We start from the raw sequence: 20,301 nt of genomic DNA, 5'->3' as shown, positions 1-20,301 counted from the left end.
TAGTCTTCCCCTTTATCGACATCACTCACCAGAATGGTACATTTTTTTTTACCAAGGATGAACCTACATTGACAATTGTAATCACACAAAATCCAGTTACTTAAGGGTTCACTCTTTGTGTTGTACATTTAAAAAGTTTGGACAAATGCATAATGACATATATCCATCTTTATAATATCACACAGAGTATTTTCACTGCCCTGAAATTCCTCTGTGCTCTGCCTATTCATCTCTCTTCCCCCACCACTGGCAACCACTGATCTTTCTATTGTCTCCATAGTTTTGTCTTTTCCAGAATGTCATATAGTTGGTATCATATGGTATGTAGCCTTCTCAGTGTGGCTTCTTTCACTTAGTAATATGCATTTAAGTTCCTCCATGTCTTTTCATGGCTTGATAGCTCATTTCTTTTTAGTACTGAATGCTATTCCATTGTCTGATATACTACAGTTTAGTTATCCATTCACCTACTGAAGGACATCCTGGTGGCTTCCAAGTTTTAGAAATTATGAATAAAGCTGCTGTAAACATCAATGTACAAGTTTTTGTGTGGACATAAGTTTTCAACTCCTTTGGATAAATACCAAAGAGCACAATTACTGGATCATATGGTAAGAGTATGTTTTACCATGTTTTATTGCAAACCTAAGACTGCTCCAAAAAGTCATCTTAATAAAAAAGAAAATTACCTACAAGGGGAAAGGGTTGATTGAGGCTGGCTTCATACTTCTCCACAGAGTGTCAAGAAATGTATCTAGCCAAAATGGCATTATGATATAAAGGCAGAAAACAGACATTCTCAAACAGTTTGGAAAACACAGCATTACTGAAAGAATATTTTGACAAATAAATCTAGCCATTTAAGAAATGAATCAAAATAAAGAATTCAGGAATATAGAAATTATATATAGAAATATAGATAGAGAGAAATTATAGTAAAAGACTGCTGGGTAAGTATTGAGTCAATTTAAGTATAAAACCAATATGAATTAATTATGGAGTATGGAAACAGGACAAGAAATGAGCATGGTTAAATATTGACAATGTAAAGATTAAAAAATAATAAAAAATTTCTATATTATGGTAAGACTTTTATAAGAAACGGCCCAACTGTCTTCCAAAGTGGATGTACCACTAGCAGTGAATGAGAGTTGCTGTTGTTGCACAGCCTCACCAGCATTTGGTTTTGTCACTGTTCTGGATTTTGGCCATTCTAATAGGTGGGTAGTGGTATCTCACTGTTGTTGTTTTATTTATAACAACATAAATAATTTATATTTCACTGATGACATATCACGTGGAGCATCTTTTCTCATGCTTTTCTTACACTTATTTGCTATCTGTATATCTTTTTTAGTGAGGTGTCTATTAAGAGCTTTGGCCCAATTTTCAATCAGGTTGTCTGTTTTCTTATTGTTGAGTTTTGAGTTTTCTGTATTTTGGATGACATTTCTTGATCAGATGTGTCTTTTGTGAATATTTTCTACCAATCTGTGGCTTGTATTTATAATTCTCTTGATACTGTTTTTTGCAGTGCAGAAGTTTTTAATTTATTAATTATTTCTTCTATCATTTATGTCTTTGGTGTTGTATCTAAAAAGACATCACCACCTAGGTTTTCTCCTTATAGTTTTGCATTTTACATTTATGTCTATAATCCACTTTGAGTTAATATTTGTGAAGGGTGTAAGGTCTGTGTTTAGGTTTCTTTTTGTTTTTGTTTTTTTGCATATGGATGTTCAGTTGTTCCAGTACCATTTATTTATTTTATTTATTTATTTTTTTTTTGCGGTATGCGGGCCTCTCACTGCTGTGGCCTCTCCCGTCGCGGAGCACAGGCTCCGGACGCGCAGGCCCAGCGGCCATGGCTCACGGGCTTAGTTGCTCCGCGGCATGTGGGATCTTCCCGGACCAGGGCACGAACCCGTGACCCCTGCATCGGCAGGCGGACTCTCAACCACTGCGCCACCAGGGAAGCCCTCCAGTACCATTTATTGAAGAGACTAACTTTGATCCATCATATGGTCTTTGCCCCTTTTCCAAAGACAATTTAGCTATATTTATGGGGGGGGTCTATTTCTGGGCTCTCTATTCTGTTTCACTGATCTAGTTGTATATTCTTTCACTAATACCACACTGTCTTAATTACTGTATTTTTATGGTAAGTCCTGAAGTCGAGTAGCATCAGTCCTCCAACTTTGTTCTTCTTCAAATATTGTGTTGGCTATTCTAGGTTTTTGCCTCTCCATATAAACTTTATAAATTTATTGATATCTATACAATAAACTGCTGGGATTTTGATTGGGATTACATTGAACCCATAGATCAAGCTGGGGGATAACTGATGTCTTAAAAATATTGTCTTCCTATCCATGATCATGGAAATCCCTCCATTTATTTAGGTTTTTTTTTTTTTTTTTTTTTTTTTTTTTTTTTTTTTTTTTTTGCGATATGCGGGCCTCTCACTGTTGTGGCTTCTCCCGTTGCAGAGCACACTCAGCGGCCATGGGTCACGGGCCCAGCCGCTCCGCGGCACGTGGGATCCTCCTGGACCGGGGCACGAACCCGTGTCCCCTGCATCGGCAGGCGGACTCTCAACCACTGTGCCACCAGGGAAGCCCCTTGCATATATTTTGTTAGATTTATACCTAAGTATTTCATTTCTGGGGTGCTAATGTAAATGTTATTCTGTTTTTAATTTCAAATTCCACTTGTTCATTATTGGTACATATGAAAGCAACTGACTTTTGTATATTAACTTTGTATCCTGCAACCTTGCTATGTCACTTATTAGGTCAAGGAGTTATTTTATTGATTCTTTTGATGTTCTACATAGATGATCAGGTCATCTGCAAATAAGACAGTTTTCTGTTTTCCTTCCCAATCTGTATACTTTTTATTTCCTTTTCTTGCCTTATTGAATTAGCAAGAAATTCCAGTATGACGTTGAAAAGGAGTGGTGAGAAGGGACAAGAAGTGCCTTATACCTGATCTTAGTGGAAAAGCTTTGGGTTTCTCATCACTAAGTATGAAGTTAGCTGTAGGTTTTTTATAGATAGTCTTTATCAAATGAAGAAATTCCCTCTCTATTCCTAGTTTGTTAAGGTGTGTTTTACAGCCAAGAATGTGGTCTGTCTTGGTGATTATTCCATATGAGCTTGAGAAAAATGTGTAATGTGCTGTTGTTGGGGAAAGTAGTCTATAGAAGAAAATTATATCCAGTTGATTGATGCTGTTGTTGAGGTCATCTATGTCCATACTGATTTTCTGCATGCTGGATCTATCCCTTTCTGAGACAGAAAGGGAGAGAGAAGTGTTGAAGTCTCTAACTGTGAATAATGAATTCATCTATTTCTCCTTGAAGTTTTTGCCTCACATAGTCTGACACTCTGTTGTTTGGCACTTACATGTTAATAATTGTAACAATTGTAATAATTGGTCTTCTTGGGGAATTGAGTCTTTTATCATATGTAATGCCCTCTTTATCCATAATAACTGTCCTTACTTTGAAGTCTGCTCTGTCTGAAATTAATATAGCTTCTCCTACTTTATTTTGATTAGTGTTAGCATGGTATATTTTTCTCCATCCCTTTACTTTTAATCTATGTGTATCTTTATATTTAAAGTAGGTTTCTTGCAAATAACGTATAGTTGGGTCATGTTTTTTGATCCACTCTGAAAATCTGTTTTTTATTGGTGCATTTAGACCACTGACATCTAAAGTGATTGCTGATATAGTTGGATTAAACTCTACTATCATTGTTATTGTGTTGCATTTGTTGCCCTTATTCTTTGTTCCTATTTTTGTCTTCCATTCTTTTTCTGCTTCTTGTAGTTTTAATTGACCATTTTTTATGTTCACATTTTCTCTCTCCTCTTAGCACATCAGTTATATTTTTTAAAAAACTGTTCTTAGTGCTTGCCCTAGAATTTGCAATATACTTTTATAACTAATCCAAATCCACATTCAAATAACACTATACCACTTCACAGGTAGTGAGTACCTTATAGTAAGAAAATATTCTTAATTCCTGTTCCTGTCATTTATTTCTCTTATATATAAGCATACATAAGCATATGTATGACATATTCATAAGCATACATAACCAAATACATTATTACTATTATTATTTTTAATAAACTTATCTGTTAGACCAATAAAGAATAAGAAAAAAGTTTTTATTTTATCTTCACTTATTCCTTCTTTGATGTTCTTTCTTTTTTAAAATGTAGAACTGAATTTCTGATCTATATTATTTTCCCTGTCTCTAAAGAACTTCTTTTAACTTTTCATACATGGCAGGTCTACTGGCAACACATTTCCTCAATTTTTGTTTCTCTGAGAAAGTTTTTATTTCTCCTTCTCTTTTGAATGATAACTTTTTCAGGGTACAGGATTCTAGGTTGTCAGCTATTTTTTTCTCTCAACACTTTAAATATTTCCCTCCACTCTCTTATTAGCATAGTTTCTGAGAAGTCAGATGTAATTGTTATCTTTGCTCATCTATAAGTAAGTTTTCTTCCTCTGGCTTCTTCCAGGATTTTTTTCTTCATCATTCATTTTCTATAATTTGAAAATAATATGCGTAGGTGTCATTTGTTGGCATTTATTCTGCTTGGTCTTCTCAAGCTTCCTGGATTCCTGGTTTGGTGTTTGACATTAATTTGGGAAAATTCTCAGTTATTATTTTTTCAAATATTTCTTTTATTCCTCTTTGTCTTCTCCGTCTGGTACTCACATTATATGTTTGTTACACCTTTTGTAGTTGTTCCACAGTCCTTGGATATTCTGTTCTTTTTTTTCAGCCTTTGTTTTCTTTCCTTTTCAGTTTTTAAGGATTCTATTGATATATCACCTAGTATAGAGGTTTTTTTCCCCAGCATCATCCAGCCTACTAGTGAGCCTGCTTTGGAGAGTGTTTTTATCTCTAGCATTTCTTTTTGGTTCTTTCTTGGGATTACCTACCTCTCTGCTTACATTGCCCATCTGTTCCTACATGCTGTCTACTTTATCATTAGAGCCCTTACTATATTAGTCATAGTTGTTTCAAATTCCTGGTCTGATAATTCCAACATCCCTGCCTTGTCTGGATCTGATGCTTGCTCTGGCTCTTCCAACTGGGTTTTTTGCCTTTTGTTATGCCTAGTAACTCTATCTTGATAGCCAGACATGGTGTACTGGGTAAAAGGAACTGCTGTAAGTAGGCCTTTAGTAATGTGATGGTGAGGTGTGTGGGAGGGGAAGTGTTCTATAGTCCTATGATTAGGTCTGTGAACTTCACAAGCATTCCTCAGGTTTTTTTTTTTTTTCTTTTCTCCCCACTTACGTAGAATAGGATGGCTAGAGTTGGCTGGAATTGCGTATTTACTTTCCCAGGTCACTTAAGCTGTGATAATACTCCACCAGGCTAGACTCTGGTTAACTAGTTTTCCCTGAGGGCAGGCCTTATTAAGAAGAACAGAATGCTCTGGCATATTTCAAAATGATTCCTTTTCCCTTCTCCCTGGTGGAAATCCTCAGGGATTTCACTCCAATACTTAGTATGGGAACCTGATTGAGCTCCTGGAAGTAAATATCACAATATGTGGGACACCTCCTATGTCTGAGATCCCTAGAGTTTTTAATTTTCAGAGTTATCCGCATTGACCCTCCAGCAATTAATCAATTACAGTTCAGGTTTTCCTACACTGGCACTGGTTCCAGTGGCAAGTTTCTGCTTGTGAGTCTTTGCTCCAGTAAGCTGTGGCTCCCTGCCTGTATTTGCCTGCCTACCTCTCAATCTTGGGGGCAGCCATTTGCCTTGTGTCCTCCCTTCCTATGGATCTAAGAAGGTGGTTTACTTTTCAGTCCATTCAGCTTTTTACTTGTTAAGAGCTAGTGGTAACTCCTAAGCTCCTTATAAGCAAAACCAGAAATTCAATAATTTGCTTTTTATTCCTGAAGAAGTGAAGAAATTTTTCTTCATCCTTTCATTCATTCAACAAATATTTACTGGGCAACTACAACTTCCCAGACTGGGTTCCAAGCACTGGTATTATAACAGTGAACAAAACATCATGCCTTCATGGAACTTGCATGATAGTGGAAACTTGAAGTTGAATACTTTAATAAGAATATATCTTTGTGTTAAGCATTTTATTTTAAATTTACCAAGAACAGAGTGTGCTCTTTTGATCTTAAAATTAAATTTGTCTCAAATTTATTTAATTTTTCTGTAATGACATTGGTTTCGGTCATTTTCTTTTCTTAAGCACGCAACCTCTCTTTTCATCTTTGAGTTCTTGTTCATTGAATACAGGTTCATATTAAGTTGTTCTATAGAATGCAGCATTTATGAATTTTCTGTTCATTTACTTTATATTTTCATTTAGGTTGGACTCTATCTTTTGCATCTAATTCATGATTTCATGTTGTGCTGTAGTATTTTTGCATTGTTGTCAAGTCATTTGTTTCATCTTGTTCATTCTCTTATCTCTTTTGAGATTTTGTTTTATATTCTGTATTAGGATTCTCTGCTTCTAGTTGGGGTGGAGGCCATTCCAGTGAGGGAAGACCTTTAAGCTTTAGATCATTTCTTGAACTGCAGTTATGGAGCCTCTGTGGCCATAAGGAAGAGGCATTATCACCTATTTCTCTCCAGCAATAGTTCCTGCTAATCAACCATCAGAAGGAAGGGAGAAAAAATAAGGATACTTACCCATTTTGTTTCTATCTAGCTTTAGTGATACTAGGGAGTGTTCTATTTGGGCAGTTTAGAAGTTCATCCTCTAGGATTTGTAGTGAGGTAAGAAATACAGCCCTACTACTCTTTTTTACTACTCTCCAGAATCTTTTTCACCCCCTCAATAACCAGGTTTTGAAATGTTTACTTAGTTCAATGTTTTCTAACCTTGGATGCAGCTATGGAGCTTTAAAAAATTCTGACATTCAGGCTGCACCCCAGACCAGTTAAATTAGACTCTTTGGAGATGAAATCCAAATACAATTATAAAAAGCTCTCAAGGTGGTTTCAATGCTTGAGACCCAAGCTTAAGAACCGCAAGCTTAGGTTATGCTCCTTTTCTTCTTTGGTGACAGTTGGTAATTTTTTTAAAAGCCATTTTTGCTCATTTTGTGATATGCTTTGGGAGAGAAGTTCTATGGTAAAATTTTAACCTGCCATCTTCCTAATAACTTCTTAATAGGAAATTGAATAGTTCTCAATAACTATTTGCTAATTGCTTACATTGTCTTTTTCCTATGTATGATACAGTCCTCTGAAATCCACTTCTGCCTTTCCCTCACTCAACACAGAACTATTTATCATGGGGGAAAAAAAACCTCCTCCTCATTCCATTTGTGGGTAATATAACAATCTACATTTTGAATAAAAATAACAGTATAAGTGCTATAATTATATCCAGTATTAGGAAAATCATAAATTCACTTATTTGACAAACATTTGTGGGATCAAAAGTCATTTGTGGGATCAAAAGTCATGACACTTCAACGGGGGGGGCGGGGAGAGAAAGAGAAAGAGAGCCTGCATGTACAAGTGTATGTTGGAAAAAGAGAAATGATAGGGGCTTGGGAGATGCATATATTAAACATATGAGTAGGAAAAGAGGATCCAGTGAAGGTGACTTAGAGAATTCAGAGAAATAGGAGAGCAATTGGAATGTAAGCTTCAGGAGAGTAGAAAGCATGTCTAAATTGTTCATTTTGTACCATCAGTGCTTAAGATGGTAGCAAGCACAACTGGGTAATTGATGTAGATTTGTGAAATGAATGAATGAATGAATGAGAAGTACAGTGTCATAGCTGCCAAGAGAAGAGTGGCCAGTCATAGGCTACCAAGAGTTATCCTTGAATTGATTATAGAAGTTATTTGCATTTGATCATTGGGAAATCATGGAAGGTATCTCATATTTACAAGGAAGGCAATGAAAAAGTGGAGGCAGTTCATACGGATTCCCTTCTCCAAAAGTTGTCAGTGAAGAAAAATGAATGTTGGGGGGAAGGGACCGTAGTAAGTGCTAATACACATTAGCAGTATTTCCAATGAAACCCTTCACTATGGACCCTTTTTTCCCTAAAAGCATCTTAAGGGACTAGTGTTGCACATAAGATGCTTTGAAAAATATGCTTTAAAGTAAAATTTTTTTCAGAATGTTCATCTCTAAGTTCTTTTTATTTGACATAAGCACTATTTAAAAATAAGCCATATTTTTGTTAATTACCAGTACCATTTTCTGTTATTTTTATATTTCAAGTATGCAACAGGTGATTTTCATTTATAATTTTTTTTTTTTTTTTTTTTTTTTTTTGCGGTACGCGGGCCTCTCACTGTTGTGGCCTCTCCCGTTGCGGAGCACAGGCTCCGGACGCGCAGGCTCAGTGGCCATGGCTCACGGGCCCAGCCGCTCCGCGGCGTGTGGGAATCTTCCCGGACCGGGGCACGGACCCGCGTCCCCTGCATCGGCAGGCGGACTCTCAACCACTGCGCCACCAGGGAAGCCCTCATTTATAATTAAAATAGGATTTAAGGTTAAGAATTTAAGTCTCACAGTTTTGAGAGTAACAAATGGACTAGAATGCTGTTCCACCACTTATTAGTCAAGCAATCTTGCACAGCTTCCTGAATCTACTGAGCTCCCTAACTCTACCATATCAGCAAGACAATAAACAACTGTGCAGCAGATCTAGCAGAGAAACAGGAGTATAATTAAAAGAGCTAGTTTCCACAAATCTCTGGAGAGGATTATAACATAAACATGTAGACAGCTAAAAAACATTCAGTCGATTGAAATGCCTAGGGAAAACAAAGAGAAAAAAAATTTTTAAACCCAAAGTGATTTGTGGGGGAGAGAAGTGTCACAGATTGTGCTTACCTTTGAAGGATGGGCAGGAGCACGAGGCATGTGGTAGACAATAAATGATCATTAGTTAATTAACTTAGTCTGGCTTACAGAGCAACCTAAACTTCAACGGAAAACACCTTTTTTTTCCTTTTTTTGCTATTTATTAAAATATCAAGTTGCTTTGTAAAATACATTTTTTAAAATGATTAAGTTAAGCCTCTGAGCAGCAAGCAAGCTTACCATGGACGAAGCAGAAGGGTTTAGGGTCATATCTAGTTTTATCTCACATGAAATGGATGCAACACAACGTATGATGCTCTTCATTCATAAGGAACAAGACTAAGACAATACCATTAAGTGTAGTGGTTAAGAACATAGGTTTGGGGGTCCTGGGTTTGATTCTGGCTCTTGGACTCAATAGCTATATAATCTTTGACAAGTAGCTTGATATCTGTGAGTATCAGGCTCTTCATTTGTATGGTGGGTATAAAGCCCTTAGTTTTGTTTCGAATATTTTGATAGTGCGTAAAACGCTTACCATAGTGGTTGGCTACCTAATCCATATTTCTACAAAGCTAACTCTCAATGAATGGCATTTATTGTTAATAATATTACAATACTGTTCACATCATAAGCATATGGCCTTTGGATTCAATCAGATCTGGGTTCAAATCCTAACTCCATCACTTTTTGTTTGTGTAACTTCAGAAAATTGCTTAACAATTCTCTGAGCCTCATCTTCATATTTAAAGTGAGTATAATAATACCCACATCTTTGGTGATGGTCAAGGTTAAATGAGATAATGTATGTAAGGTATACCTAACACATGGCAGGGATTCAACAGATGCCAGGTCCCTTTCTACCACTTTCCCTAGGAAATAACCAAATTTTTAGCATAGAATCTAAGGTCCTTCACGGTCTGGTCCCTAGCTCTTTTTCTAGCCTGAACTCCTAACATCCTCTATCTCTTCCTTCCTCCCTTCCGTAACTCCCATGTCTTCCACTTCATAAGCTTCCACTCTTAGAACTGGGATTATGTTCTGTAAGGAAACAGACCCTTTTGAGATTCTAAACAAGGATAATAAAGAAAGCCCCACATCTGATCTTGATAATTAAGTAAAGTCAAAAGCTCTCTTCTATCAAGGCTCCTAGTTACCTCGGAGAGGGCTTGATCTCTTTCAACATTAGACACAGTCAATCGTTTCTCTTGTTGAAAACCTATTATTACTTTGGCTTTAAACACACACACACACACACACACACACACACACACACACACACACACACACACACAGTGTTTCTCATTTTTCTCTGCCCTGTTCTCTCCCTCTCTTGCCAGTTTTTCATTTTCCATTGCCTTACCTGTTAGTGGTTCCCCAGCATTAGGGACAGTTGTGACAGGACAATCATAGGGTTGTTGTGAGCATGAAATGTAATAACAGCTGCAACTCAGTTTTAGCTGATTGTTGCCTTGCAGAAATTGAGCTGAGTGTTGCTAATATTTTCTGATTTTTTTCAAGAGGACAGAGATTTTTATGTAAACTATCTTGATTTTTAAGGTTGGCAAAAAGTTTGAAAAAAAGAGTGTATACGTTGAAAAACATGCCTGAATTCACTCTGTGGGCCATCTGTTTGCAGCTCGGCTCTAGGATATTTGGATAGCACTGCCAACGATTCTTGTGTGCATTTTGGGGCTTGCAAGGACTATGCCTGTGGACTCGACCATATTCCAAGCACCTGGCACGGTGTCTGGCACATAGCAGGCACACAATAAATATACATTGAATGAACACCTTGCACAGACATTTCCCTTTACAGCTAACCTTATTCACTGTTATTCAATCTAATGGTTGGCAAAACATTTTGGTTTCATTCTTAGATTGGTTCCTGTTAAAGGTCTGCTATTGGTATTTCCCAGCTGTTAAATGTTGCTATTCTCAGTAATTTGCTTAATAGTTTGTTTCAAAATCTTCTGGATACATCCTGCTTGTGTCAGACATGGTCATCACACTCCTTCAACTGCCTTGTCATCACTTTTGTTTTTTGGCATCACCCTTTTCTACAACATAACATTCCCAGTGCAAGGAAAATGGTTTTTACTATCTAAGGGATGACAGGACTAGCCTGTTGGACTGATAGGACTGTTTCTTCCCTATCAGAGCACCTTCATTATTACTGTACAGCATAATGAAGATGGTTGTTTCTAATACTTCATTTATTCATTCCTTCAAAGGTAAGTCATTGAAAAAAAAAATCATTGAAAGTATATTCTGTGCCTGGCATAAAGAAGACAAGTAAATATAACATTCAACTTCAAGGAGCTTACAGGCAAGTAAAACAGATAATAATAGTATAGTGTAATACATGCTATAAAGAGAAGAAAACGCACACAGGAGAGACAGTACAGCCAAGTGGTTAAGAACACTGGTTCTGGAGCAGACTCCCCAGGTTCCAAGCTTGGCTTCACTACTTAACAGCTGTTTAACAAGTTATTTAACATCTCTGTGGCTTGGTTTTCCAATTTGGAAAGTAAGGTGTGAGGAAATCTACCCTGTAGGATTATTATGAAGATTTAAGTAAATTAGTATGTGTAAAATGCTTAGAATAGTGTCTGATATGAAGTAAGCACTCAATAAAAAAGTAAGCACTCAATAAATGTTGTCTGTTACTACTACAGAAGGTGCACTTAACCCTGTGTGTGTGATTGGTGTGTGGAGGTAGCTAGGTAAAGAGTAATAAAGTCAGGAATATTTCCCTGATTTAATTATTAACGTAAGTGTTGAAGATTTATTTCCTGAACAAATATTTATTGGGTATTTACTATGCACCCTGCACTAGATAAGTAAGTATAAAGTAGTAGGTTAGAAAATATAGAAGGAAAATTTCCCAGGCAATGGAAACAGCAGGTTCAAAGCCATGAAGATGTGAGAGGTCAAGACAAGTTCTTGAAGTGCAAATAGTTCAACGAGAGGGAGAAAAGGGTGAGAGGTGAAAAGGGGTAAGAAATGAGAAAATAAAGAAGTGAGGACAAGGGTGTCAGACTGTACTGACATTTGTACTATAGCATTTGAAATTTATTCCATAGACAGAAGAAGCCAAAGAAGGTTTTAAGCAGAGGAGTGATGTGATCTGATTTGTGTTCTTAAATCATTACACTGGTAATCATATTAATCTGAGCAAACTCAGTTTTATTTAGGAAGTGAGACCTCCCTCAAAACTCCTTATAGGAGAGGGGTAGGACGGTTTTCTATGCAAATCAGAACTAATGGATTTTGAAATAAAAGCACTTAGAAATTAAGAAGTGAGTGGGTTTTCCATGTATGCAGTATAAATAATACTTTGATTTGAAGCATGAGGTATTTATCTCAAAAAGAAACAGCTGTTAACACACGAGGCTCTGAAATAACCAACTCTAGACTGGCCCTTCTGGATCTATCTCATATCCTTTTTGCATGTCATTCATTCATTGAGTCAACAAATATTTATTGTGCCAGACACTGGTCTAGGCACTTGGGATGAACAACAATAAGGAGTCTTGCTCTCTGGAAGACAAAGATAATAAACCTTAAACACAAATTACAGTAAATTACATGAAATATTCTTGAAAAATTATTGAAATTAAAAAATGAAGCAGAGCAAGAAGACAAATCATCCATTCATGATGGGAATCACGATAGCATTATTTCAACAAGGAATAAAAAGAGCTGCAAAGCCCTCTGCAGTGTAAAATTCATGAAAAACTCTAGGGTGAGTGCAAAGTCCTGTCTCTGAACATGGATCTAAGCAGCAGAGTCACCCTGAAAACGTGTGTGTGTGTATGATTTATAAAATTATATATATATATATATGTGCATGCATGATTTACAAAGCCTGTGTAAGCCTCCTTTAAACAATGTGATATGGACGAGGCTTAAACTGAGCTGGAATATTTTCTCCCCACTACTTCCACAATAAACAATTCCGGGGTTTGGTGGTGGTGGTAGTGTGTGGGTGTGTTTTGGACAGCAACTTCTGCTTGGAACAGAGCTGGCCAGAACCCTATTCTTCTACAACCTGACCTGATAACAGCCCAACCCAGCAGGAGCCTCAATCTGTTATTTCTTACCAGAAAAACAAACAAACCTCTTCCACAAGCTAGTATCATAGAGCGGTGTCCTTCATCACTAATCCGCCCTATGGAGTCCTGACTCCAGGGGAAGAATGCCACCTACCGAATCATCCGCCCCAGTCAGCCAGTCCTGCAGTGAGGCAATACTCAACTCAGCCCAGGTTGGCTCCAAATCCCCTCCCTCTGATTATTCTTTAGCCTTTAAAAATTTTGCCACTATTTGGGCTGACAGGAAGTTATGCTCTCAGCGCAGATATCTGATAAACACTTCCACATATTGTAGCCTTCTCAATACCTAAGCCAAATTTCAGAGTCCTCTCTCTGCCGCATTTTCCTTAATTGCGCTTGCACGTCTGGAATGCCCGGGTCTCTGCAGCTCGCAGAGAAACCGCCCGTGCAAACTGCGTGGGGGCTGCTGCCGGGCGGCTGCAGAGCCACCGCGGGCAGGCTAACGTGCGGGACCGCACGACAGGTCAGGCGGCGCCGCGGGCTTCCCATGTGCGCGGCCGCGGCCCTCGGCAGACTCCGTCTCCGGCCTCCCGGGCTGGGAAGGGGCGGGGGCGGGGGACCCCTCGGCGGTCGGCCGAGAGCTAGGCAGGAATCGCTGCCACTCCTCTGTTCAGGCTGAGGTCGCCACAGCTGCGCCGCTCCACGCGCTAACGGGGCGCCTTCCCCACGGGCGCGGCGCGGGAAGGGATGGGGTCGGGTGCGAGTGGGCTGGGCAGCGGGAGAGGCGCGCATCCACGCTAGAGGCCTGCGTTCGTGACACCGGCCGGCGAGCTCCTTCGGGCTGGCCCTACTCGGAGGCGCAGACTGAGAAGGTCGGTTGGGCGCCCGTGCTCTAATATATATCTAGAAGGGCGCGCCTCGGGACGGACCGGCGCGGGGAGGGCCGAGGCCGGAGGAGGGCGGGCGGGGCAGGGCCCAGCGCGGGGCGCCTGGCGCTGAGGGGCGGGCCCGAGGCGGGGCGGCCGCGGCGCTGACGGGCGGTCGCCGCCGCAATCGCCTGCAGCTGCGGTGCGGAGCGCGGGCGGCGGTACATGGCCCCGACGGGAGGCGCGCGGCTCGCACCCGGAGCCCGGTTCGCCGCCTGAGCTCGGCGCCCGCCTCGGCTCCGCGCGTCCTCGCCCGTCCGGCCGCAGTCCCACGGACATGCCCGCGTAGCCTCCTCCTGGGCTGTGATTTGCTTGAAAGTCCTCTTCATGGAAGCGATGTCCCCCCAGCAGGAGACTCTAGGGGGGCAGCCGGGGCGCTCCTCTTCACTGACAGGAGTGTCTCGGATCGCGGGCGCCCCCGGAACCAAGAAGGTGAGGACGCCGAGCGGGGCCCGGCGCCCGCTACCGCCGCGCGGGCCGGACGCCGCAGGGATTTAACACTCGAGACCCGCGTCATTCGTCCGAGGCCATTCCCGCCTTCCCGTCTCCCAAGTCACCCCGTCACCCCGGGTTTTTCGTGTCTAGAGTCTCAATCGCTCTCGGAGCGGACCCGGCAGCCTCCCTCCCCGTCTCCATCCGCCGCGGGACCCGCGCCCCCCTCATCCCTCAGGCGGGGCGCGCGGCCCGGGTTTGGGGCATCGCCCTTCCCGGCCCCTCTGGATGCCCGGCCCCGGGGTTCCCTGAGGTCACCGTCCCTTGACGGGGTCAGCTCCGAGGTCGTCAGGGCAGCGGCGTCCGCCCGAGTGCGGCTACCGCGCTGAGGAAGGTAGGCGGCCGGGCTGCGGCGCCTGCGGGGCTCAGCCCCTCACCTGGACGCGGCCTCTTCGCGATATTTTGCTGGGGGTGGCCGGGAAGAGGTGCCTGCGCCCCACAGAACGACTCCCGGTCGACGCCCGGGGACGCGGAGGGCCGGTTCGGCTTGGAATTGGGCTGGGTGGGGTGGGTGGGCTGCGGCGGAGGGGCCTTCACCCTACGCTTGTCCCCTGGTCCTCGAGGCTCGGCGGGGCTGGAGAGGGGTCGGGTGTCGGTGTGGGCGTGCGGGCGGCGCGCGTGGCCCCTGACAAAGCTGGGAGGAGGGATGCGGGCAACAACTTGTAGCGTTCCTTTCGGATAAACACGGCCGCCGAGTGGCGTGCCGATTCCGACGGGGTCAGGTTTCTTTGGAACGGTTCCCTCAGCAAGTGCACGTGGCCGCGAGCTGCCGGCCTCTGCTGCTCGGCTCTCGGAGGAATTGATTTGGGTGTTTCTAGCCGTGTCTACTCTCGCTCCTCCCCTCCCCCAAAACCTGATATTTGGCTGTTTTTTCCTCTGTGTCCTGGTGGTGCCCTTACAGATTCTGTGGAGAAAAACTGGGATTAGAGGGATAACCTAACTCATCCTTAAGAAATGTCTTAAGCATTGCATTTGTATCATTGGAACATTAAGGGGCTAGGCAGGCTCCCCTGATTGTCTTACTGCCTTTCATGACTCTTCCCAACAGGATCCTGGGTTGGCTAGAGGTCAGTGAAAGGGTGGTGAGGTCGGTGCAGAGTACAGAAGTGTGTGTGAGCTCCCAAGGACCTTGACCGTGTCGCGGAGCCATCTAGGAGTGTCAGTGAACTTGATGTTGTATCGCCTGTAGTGCTGGTTCAGCCTTTGATGTATGGAGGCTGCGGTTTGTCCTTGTCGCTTTTCCCCTTCAGATATGCGGGGGGGGGGTGGGAGGGAGGGAGAGGATTTAGTAGGTTAGTGCCATATGAATGTTCAGTAATTAACATAGGTTTTAAAGCAGTTTTTATTCCTGTAAACTTAAGGAATTGGGGGAAATAAAGTATTTGTATTCCAGAACAGATCTCATCCTTTTTTACTAACGGTAATTAAGCGAGAAAGCATGAGAGTACCTTGATCAATCAAGAAGTACTTGTCCAATAAATGAAGGGTAGCTGTGCATCTTAAGCCATTGTCCTTAAGATGCTGTCCTTCATTATAAAACGTAATGATTTGTCACATTACCAATCTAGTCTTTTCCTTTTACAATTTTGCCACTCTGGTCTTTCTACAGCTTTTTACTCCCTTTAGGGCAAGAGTGAGGTTGAAGAACTGTTTTATTTTGCTTTTAATATTTTTTTCCAGAAAAGTGCATCTCTGCCTGTTTTAAATGTTAGTAGGCATATCTGTTTGATTTCAGACCTCCATAGCAATAGAAAATAATAATAATAATAAAAGAATATTTCCAAATTGTAGCTCACAGAATCAATGCCATTACACTCTCACGGACCACAATCTTTTTGTATCCCCAATACTCAACAGATTGATCTTTTATGTTTCATCTTGCCTTTCTTAGTGCTTGGTAGTCCTAGTGAGTCATGAGACTTATTTCTTAAAAAGTCTACTATATGGTTGTACTGTTAATTACTAAGACTTGGATCAGTGTTGTTTAAACTGCCAGTTACAATCAACATTTTAAAAAATGAAATAGAACAGAAAATATTGGCACAGTGGTAAGGGTAAAGACTGCTTTGTGTAACTTTTTTCTCTGTTTCATTTATATATATGTGCATTTTGAGTAGGGATGTAAAATGTGTTTCTCACTGAATGGTCAGAATTTTTTTTTAACATCTTTATTGGAGTATAATTGCTTTACAATGGTGTGTTAGTTTCTGCTTTATAACAGAGTGAATCAGCTATACATATACATATATCTCCATATCTCCTCCCTCTTGAGTCTCCCTCCCACCCTCCCTATCCCACCCCAGAATTTTTACAGTTTCCTATTTGTGAAATGAAAAATAACAATAATACCTAAGTCCTCAAGATAGTTAGGAAAATTAAATGTGAAATTGAGTGAATATTAATATATACTAGCACTCAATAAGTGATAGCTCTTATTGTTTGTACTTCCCCACCATGTCTGTAATTCACACTACTATGTTCCAATTGTTCAAGCTAAAAATCTAGAATTTGTTTTCAACTACTGGCATTTATTTCCTCAGTCTACAACAACCATCAGAAAGGCCAGTTGAATATCACTTCAAAACATATCTTGAATTTCTCCGCTTTCGTCTCCACTGCTGCCATTGTAGTCGAAGCCAGACCACCACCATCTCTCACTTGAACATTTGCAGAAATTTCCTAACTTGTCTAACACCTTTTTTGCTTTTCCCTGACCCAGTCTCCATTTAGAAGCATCGGAATGATCTTTAAAAATTTAAGTTGATCATGTTCCTCACTGCTTAAAATCTTGTGGTGGCTTTCCATCATATTTAGAATAAAATTCAGACTCCTGTACTTAGCCCTCCCTACTTCATTCCCCTCATCTGCCTTTTCTGCTTTGTTTGTATATTCTCCAGCCACATGGGCCTTCCTTTTCACACATTAAGTCATCACATTCATTCTGTTCTGAGGCTTTGGTGTTGCTATTCTCTTTGTCTTTTTTTTTTTTTTTTTTTTTTTTTTGCCACACATCTTTGCAGTGTTGATTCTTTCTAATTGTTCTGATCTTAGGTTCTCCCAGAGGCCTGTCCTGACTACCTAAGTGGAAGTTGCCTTTCAGTCATGTTCTGTACCTTCTGTTTTATTCTCATTTTAGCATTCAGCCTTGCCTTATATATTATTATTTACTTCCTTGTTGTGTTACCTGAACTTCTCACCAGATTGTGAAAACCATGAGAATAGGGACATTATCTGTATTGTTCAAGGCAGCTGCCTCAGTGCCAAGGACAGTGCTACATATTAGATATTCATTAAATATAAGCTGGGTTACGTACAGCAGTGAACAGAGACAGATATGCCCCTGTGTTCAGAGTTTATGATTTAGAGTAAGATCAGTAAACCTTTTCTTAGAGAGCCAGCTAGTGAATAATTTAGGTTAGTAGACCGTAAGGTGTGTCTGTTGCAGCTACCCACTATGCAATTGTAGTACTAAAGCAGCCATAGACAATATGTAAATGAATGGGCACAGCTATGTTCCAATAAAACTTTATTTAGAAAAACAGGAGGTGAATCCCTGGTGCTGTTTGCTGACCTCTAGAGCATGGCTGTTGACTAGAACTTTCTGCAGTGAGAGAACTGCTCTTTATTTACAGTGTCCAATTTGTTGCTTTGGATAATGCATTATGGATAGAATTCTGGATAATTCTCTGGATAACATATCCTTGAGCATATCCACATTTGGGCAGAACAGTTTTTGTGAAATGAAATGGCAGCACATATTAGAATAATTTCAGTTAGGGATGATTTGTGTCATTTTCAAGCCCCCGACCCTTTGGTTTCACGTACTAATTGAAAAGTCTTTAAATAAGATAGGTGTTGGGGACGGAAGAGAGACTTACAGGCACAGAAAATCAGTCAAAGCAAAAGAATTTTAAAATAGCTCCAACATTTAAAAATGTAACAGCTACTATTATACACTTCATTCTGGCTTTTCTTTCTACATTCTCTGGGTCCAAATCTGTTTATAGCAGTTTATGGTACAACACCCCTGAGAGCCAACTTTAAGCCATGTGTGTGTCTTGCAATTGGGGTTTGAATGAAGCATCTTTGTGTGTAAGACTTGGTTTTATTCTTTAATACTGAAAAAAATATTATGCTCATGGTTAAGCCAGTATCCTACTGAATACTTTCCTGATGTTATTCACAAAGTGAGTGGCATAAAATCAGGTACATGAGATTGTTTTGGCTGAGAGCAGTCTAGAATTATCAAAAACTGAATTAGATCAGAAAGAGCCTGTTATCACCGGTGTGACCTCTGAACTTCTGGCTGTACTTTGTTTCTTTGTTTGTAAAATGGGGGTAATAATCCATATCCTGTATATCTCACAAGGTTGTCTTTTATGGGTCAAAAGAAGAAAGAATATAAAAACACTTTCGAAAAAAGTACAGAAGCCATTAGGAATTTTTACCAGGTGATACCTGTAAAGCAATAAAAAAAGTTTTATTTCATTGGATTTAATACAAGAACATTTACATGCAAATGAGTGAATGCTATTTGTCTTATTCAGCTCGGGTTGCTGTAACAAAATACCATAAGCTGGTGGCTTAAACAAAGGACATTTATTTCCTGCAGTTGTAGAGGCTATGAATTCCCATGATCCGGGTGCCAGCCAGTTCAATTCCTGGTGAGAGCCCTCTTCTTGGCTTCCAGTTCTTGCTGTGTCCTCACATGAGAGACAGAGTGAGAAGAAAGAGTGAAGGAGGTGAGGGGGAAGAAGGGGAGGGAGAGGTAGTGAGAGAGATGGTGTTGGAGTTAGATATCTTTGGTTTCTTCTCATAAAGGCACTAACCTTGTCATAGAGGCCCCATTCTCATGACCTCATCTAAGCCTAATCACCTCCCATAGACCCCACTTCTTAATACCATTACATTGGGGTTAGGGCTTCAACATATGAATTTGGGGGGGAGCAAGTATTTGGCCCATAACACTAACCATCAAAGCAGTCACCCTTGAATGTCATAAATATCAAATATTGTAAGGTAGAAACTTGAGGAAAAAGATAAGAGTTTACTGTTTATAATATACAGAAAAGTAAAGGAAATTTTTCAAAAACTTCTTTAAGTAAATGCCTAAGTATACATAATACACATTGATTATAATATATGGAGTAGGCATTATTAATGTACTCTTAGAGAGGAAGGAACGCAGCCCTGCCAAGGCTGCATGTAGTAAGCAGCAGAGCTGGAATTTGAACCCAGATCTTCCAACTCTATTTCTCTTTCCAACTAGATTATAGATGCATTTTTTATTGTTTATAACATAAGATGTAGGGGAGAGTAGATTTGAATTTTATATAAGCAGTTGAACAAGCCATATTTGAGAAGTTTTTCTCCTGAGAGATAATTTTGTTCTTCAGGGAGCAGAGTCTCTACCTTCTCCGTGTACCACAGAATATTATGTTCAGTGCTGCCATTAGGTAAATGTGTTAGTCAGGGTTCTCCAGAAAAACAGACTAGTAGGAGTCCCATGATTGCCATCTGCAGAAAAGTCGGTGGTGTAATTTACCACCATCTTTTCCTGAGGACAGGAAGAAATGAGATGTTCCATCTGGACAGTGAGGGAGGCAAAAAGGGCAAATTCCTCCTTCCTCCACTTTTTGTTCTGTAAAGGTCCTCAAGGGATTGAATGATGCCCACCCACATTGGGGAGGACAACTTACTTTACTGAGTCCACCAATTCAAATGCTGATTTCATCTGGAAATGCTCTCACAGACACACCCAGAAATAATGTATAATCTGAGCATGCCATGGACAGTCAAGTTGACACATAAAATTAACCATCACAGTAAATATTGACTAATAGTGACAATCCGTGACACAATCATTGCTATAATTTCTTTGGAAATTTGTGATCTTTATGCCTTGGTATCTGTCATCTGTCATTTTCAGATGTTTTATATAAGGCACTCATATTTCAGGAGCTCTTTAGCCAGGCCTGCTTTCC

General features: G+C 40.6%; 1 protein-coding gene across 12 annotated transcripts in view; it reads left to right on the top strand.

Annotated features, from left to right (window-relative positions):
• The first annotated feature begins 13,434 nt into the window (after positions 1-13,434).
• ARHGAP20 (Rho GTPase activating protein 20) overlaps positions 13,435-20,301 on the top strand; it is a 140,842-nt gene continuing 133,975 nt past the window's right edge. For 5 of the 12 annotated variants that reach the window (XM_059069455.2, XM_067038907.1, XM_067038901.1 and 2 more), the window contains exon 1: positions 13,950-14,257. In XM_059069455.2, coding sequence (XP_058925438.1) covers positions 14,153-14,257 — 105 coding nt within the window. In that variant the 5' untranslated portion in view covers positions 13,950-14,152. Of the gene's footprint in view, positions 13,772-13,949; positions 14,258-14,354; positions 14,652-14,675; positions 14,743-19,040; positions 19,060-20,301 lie in introns of those variants that run through there. The other 7 variants (XM_067038908.1, XM_067038911.1, XM_067038902.1 and 4 more) reach the window with 7 other exon arrangements.

Source organism: Kogia breviceps, chromosome 7 (assembly GCF_026419965.1).
Source record: "Kogia breviceps isolate mKogBre1 chromosome 7, mKogBre1 haplotype 1, whole genome shotgun sequence".
Lineage (NCBI taxonomy): Eukaryota > Metazoa > Chordata > Mammalia > Artiodactyla > Physeteridae > Kogia > Kogia breviceps.
Note: the sequence above shows the minus strand (reverse complement) of the source record. Positions and strands in the feature narration are given on the sequence as shown.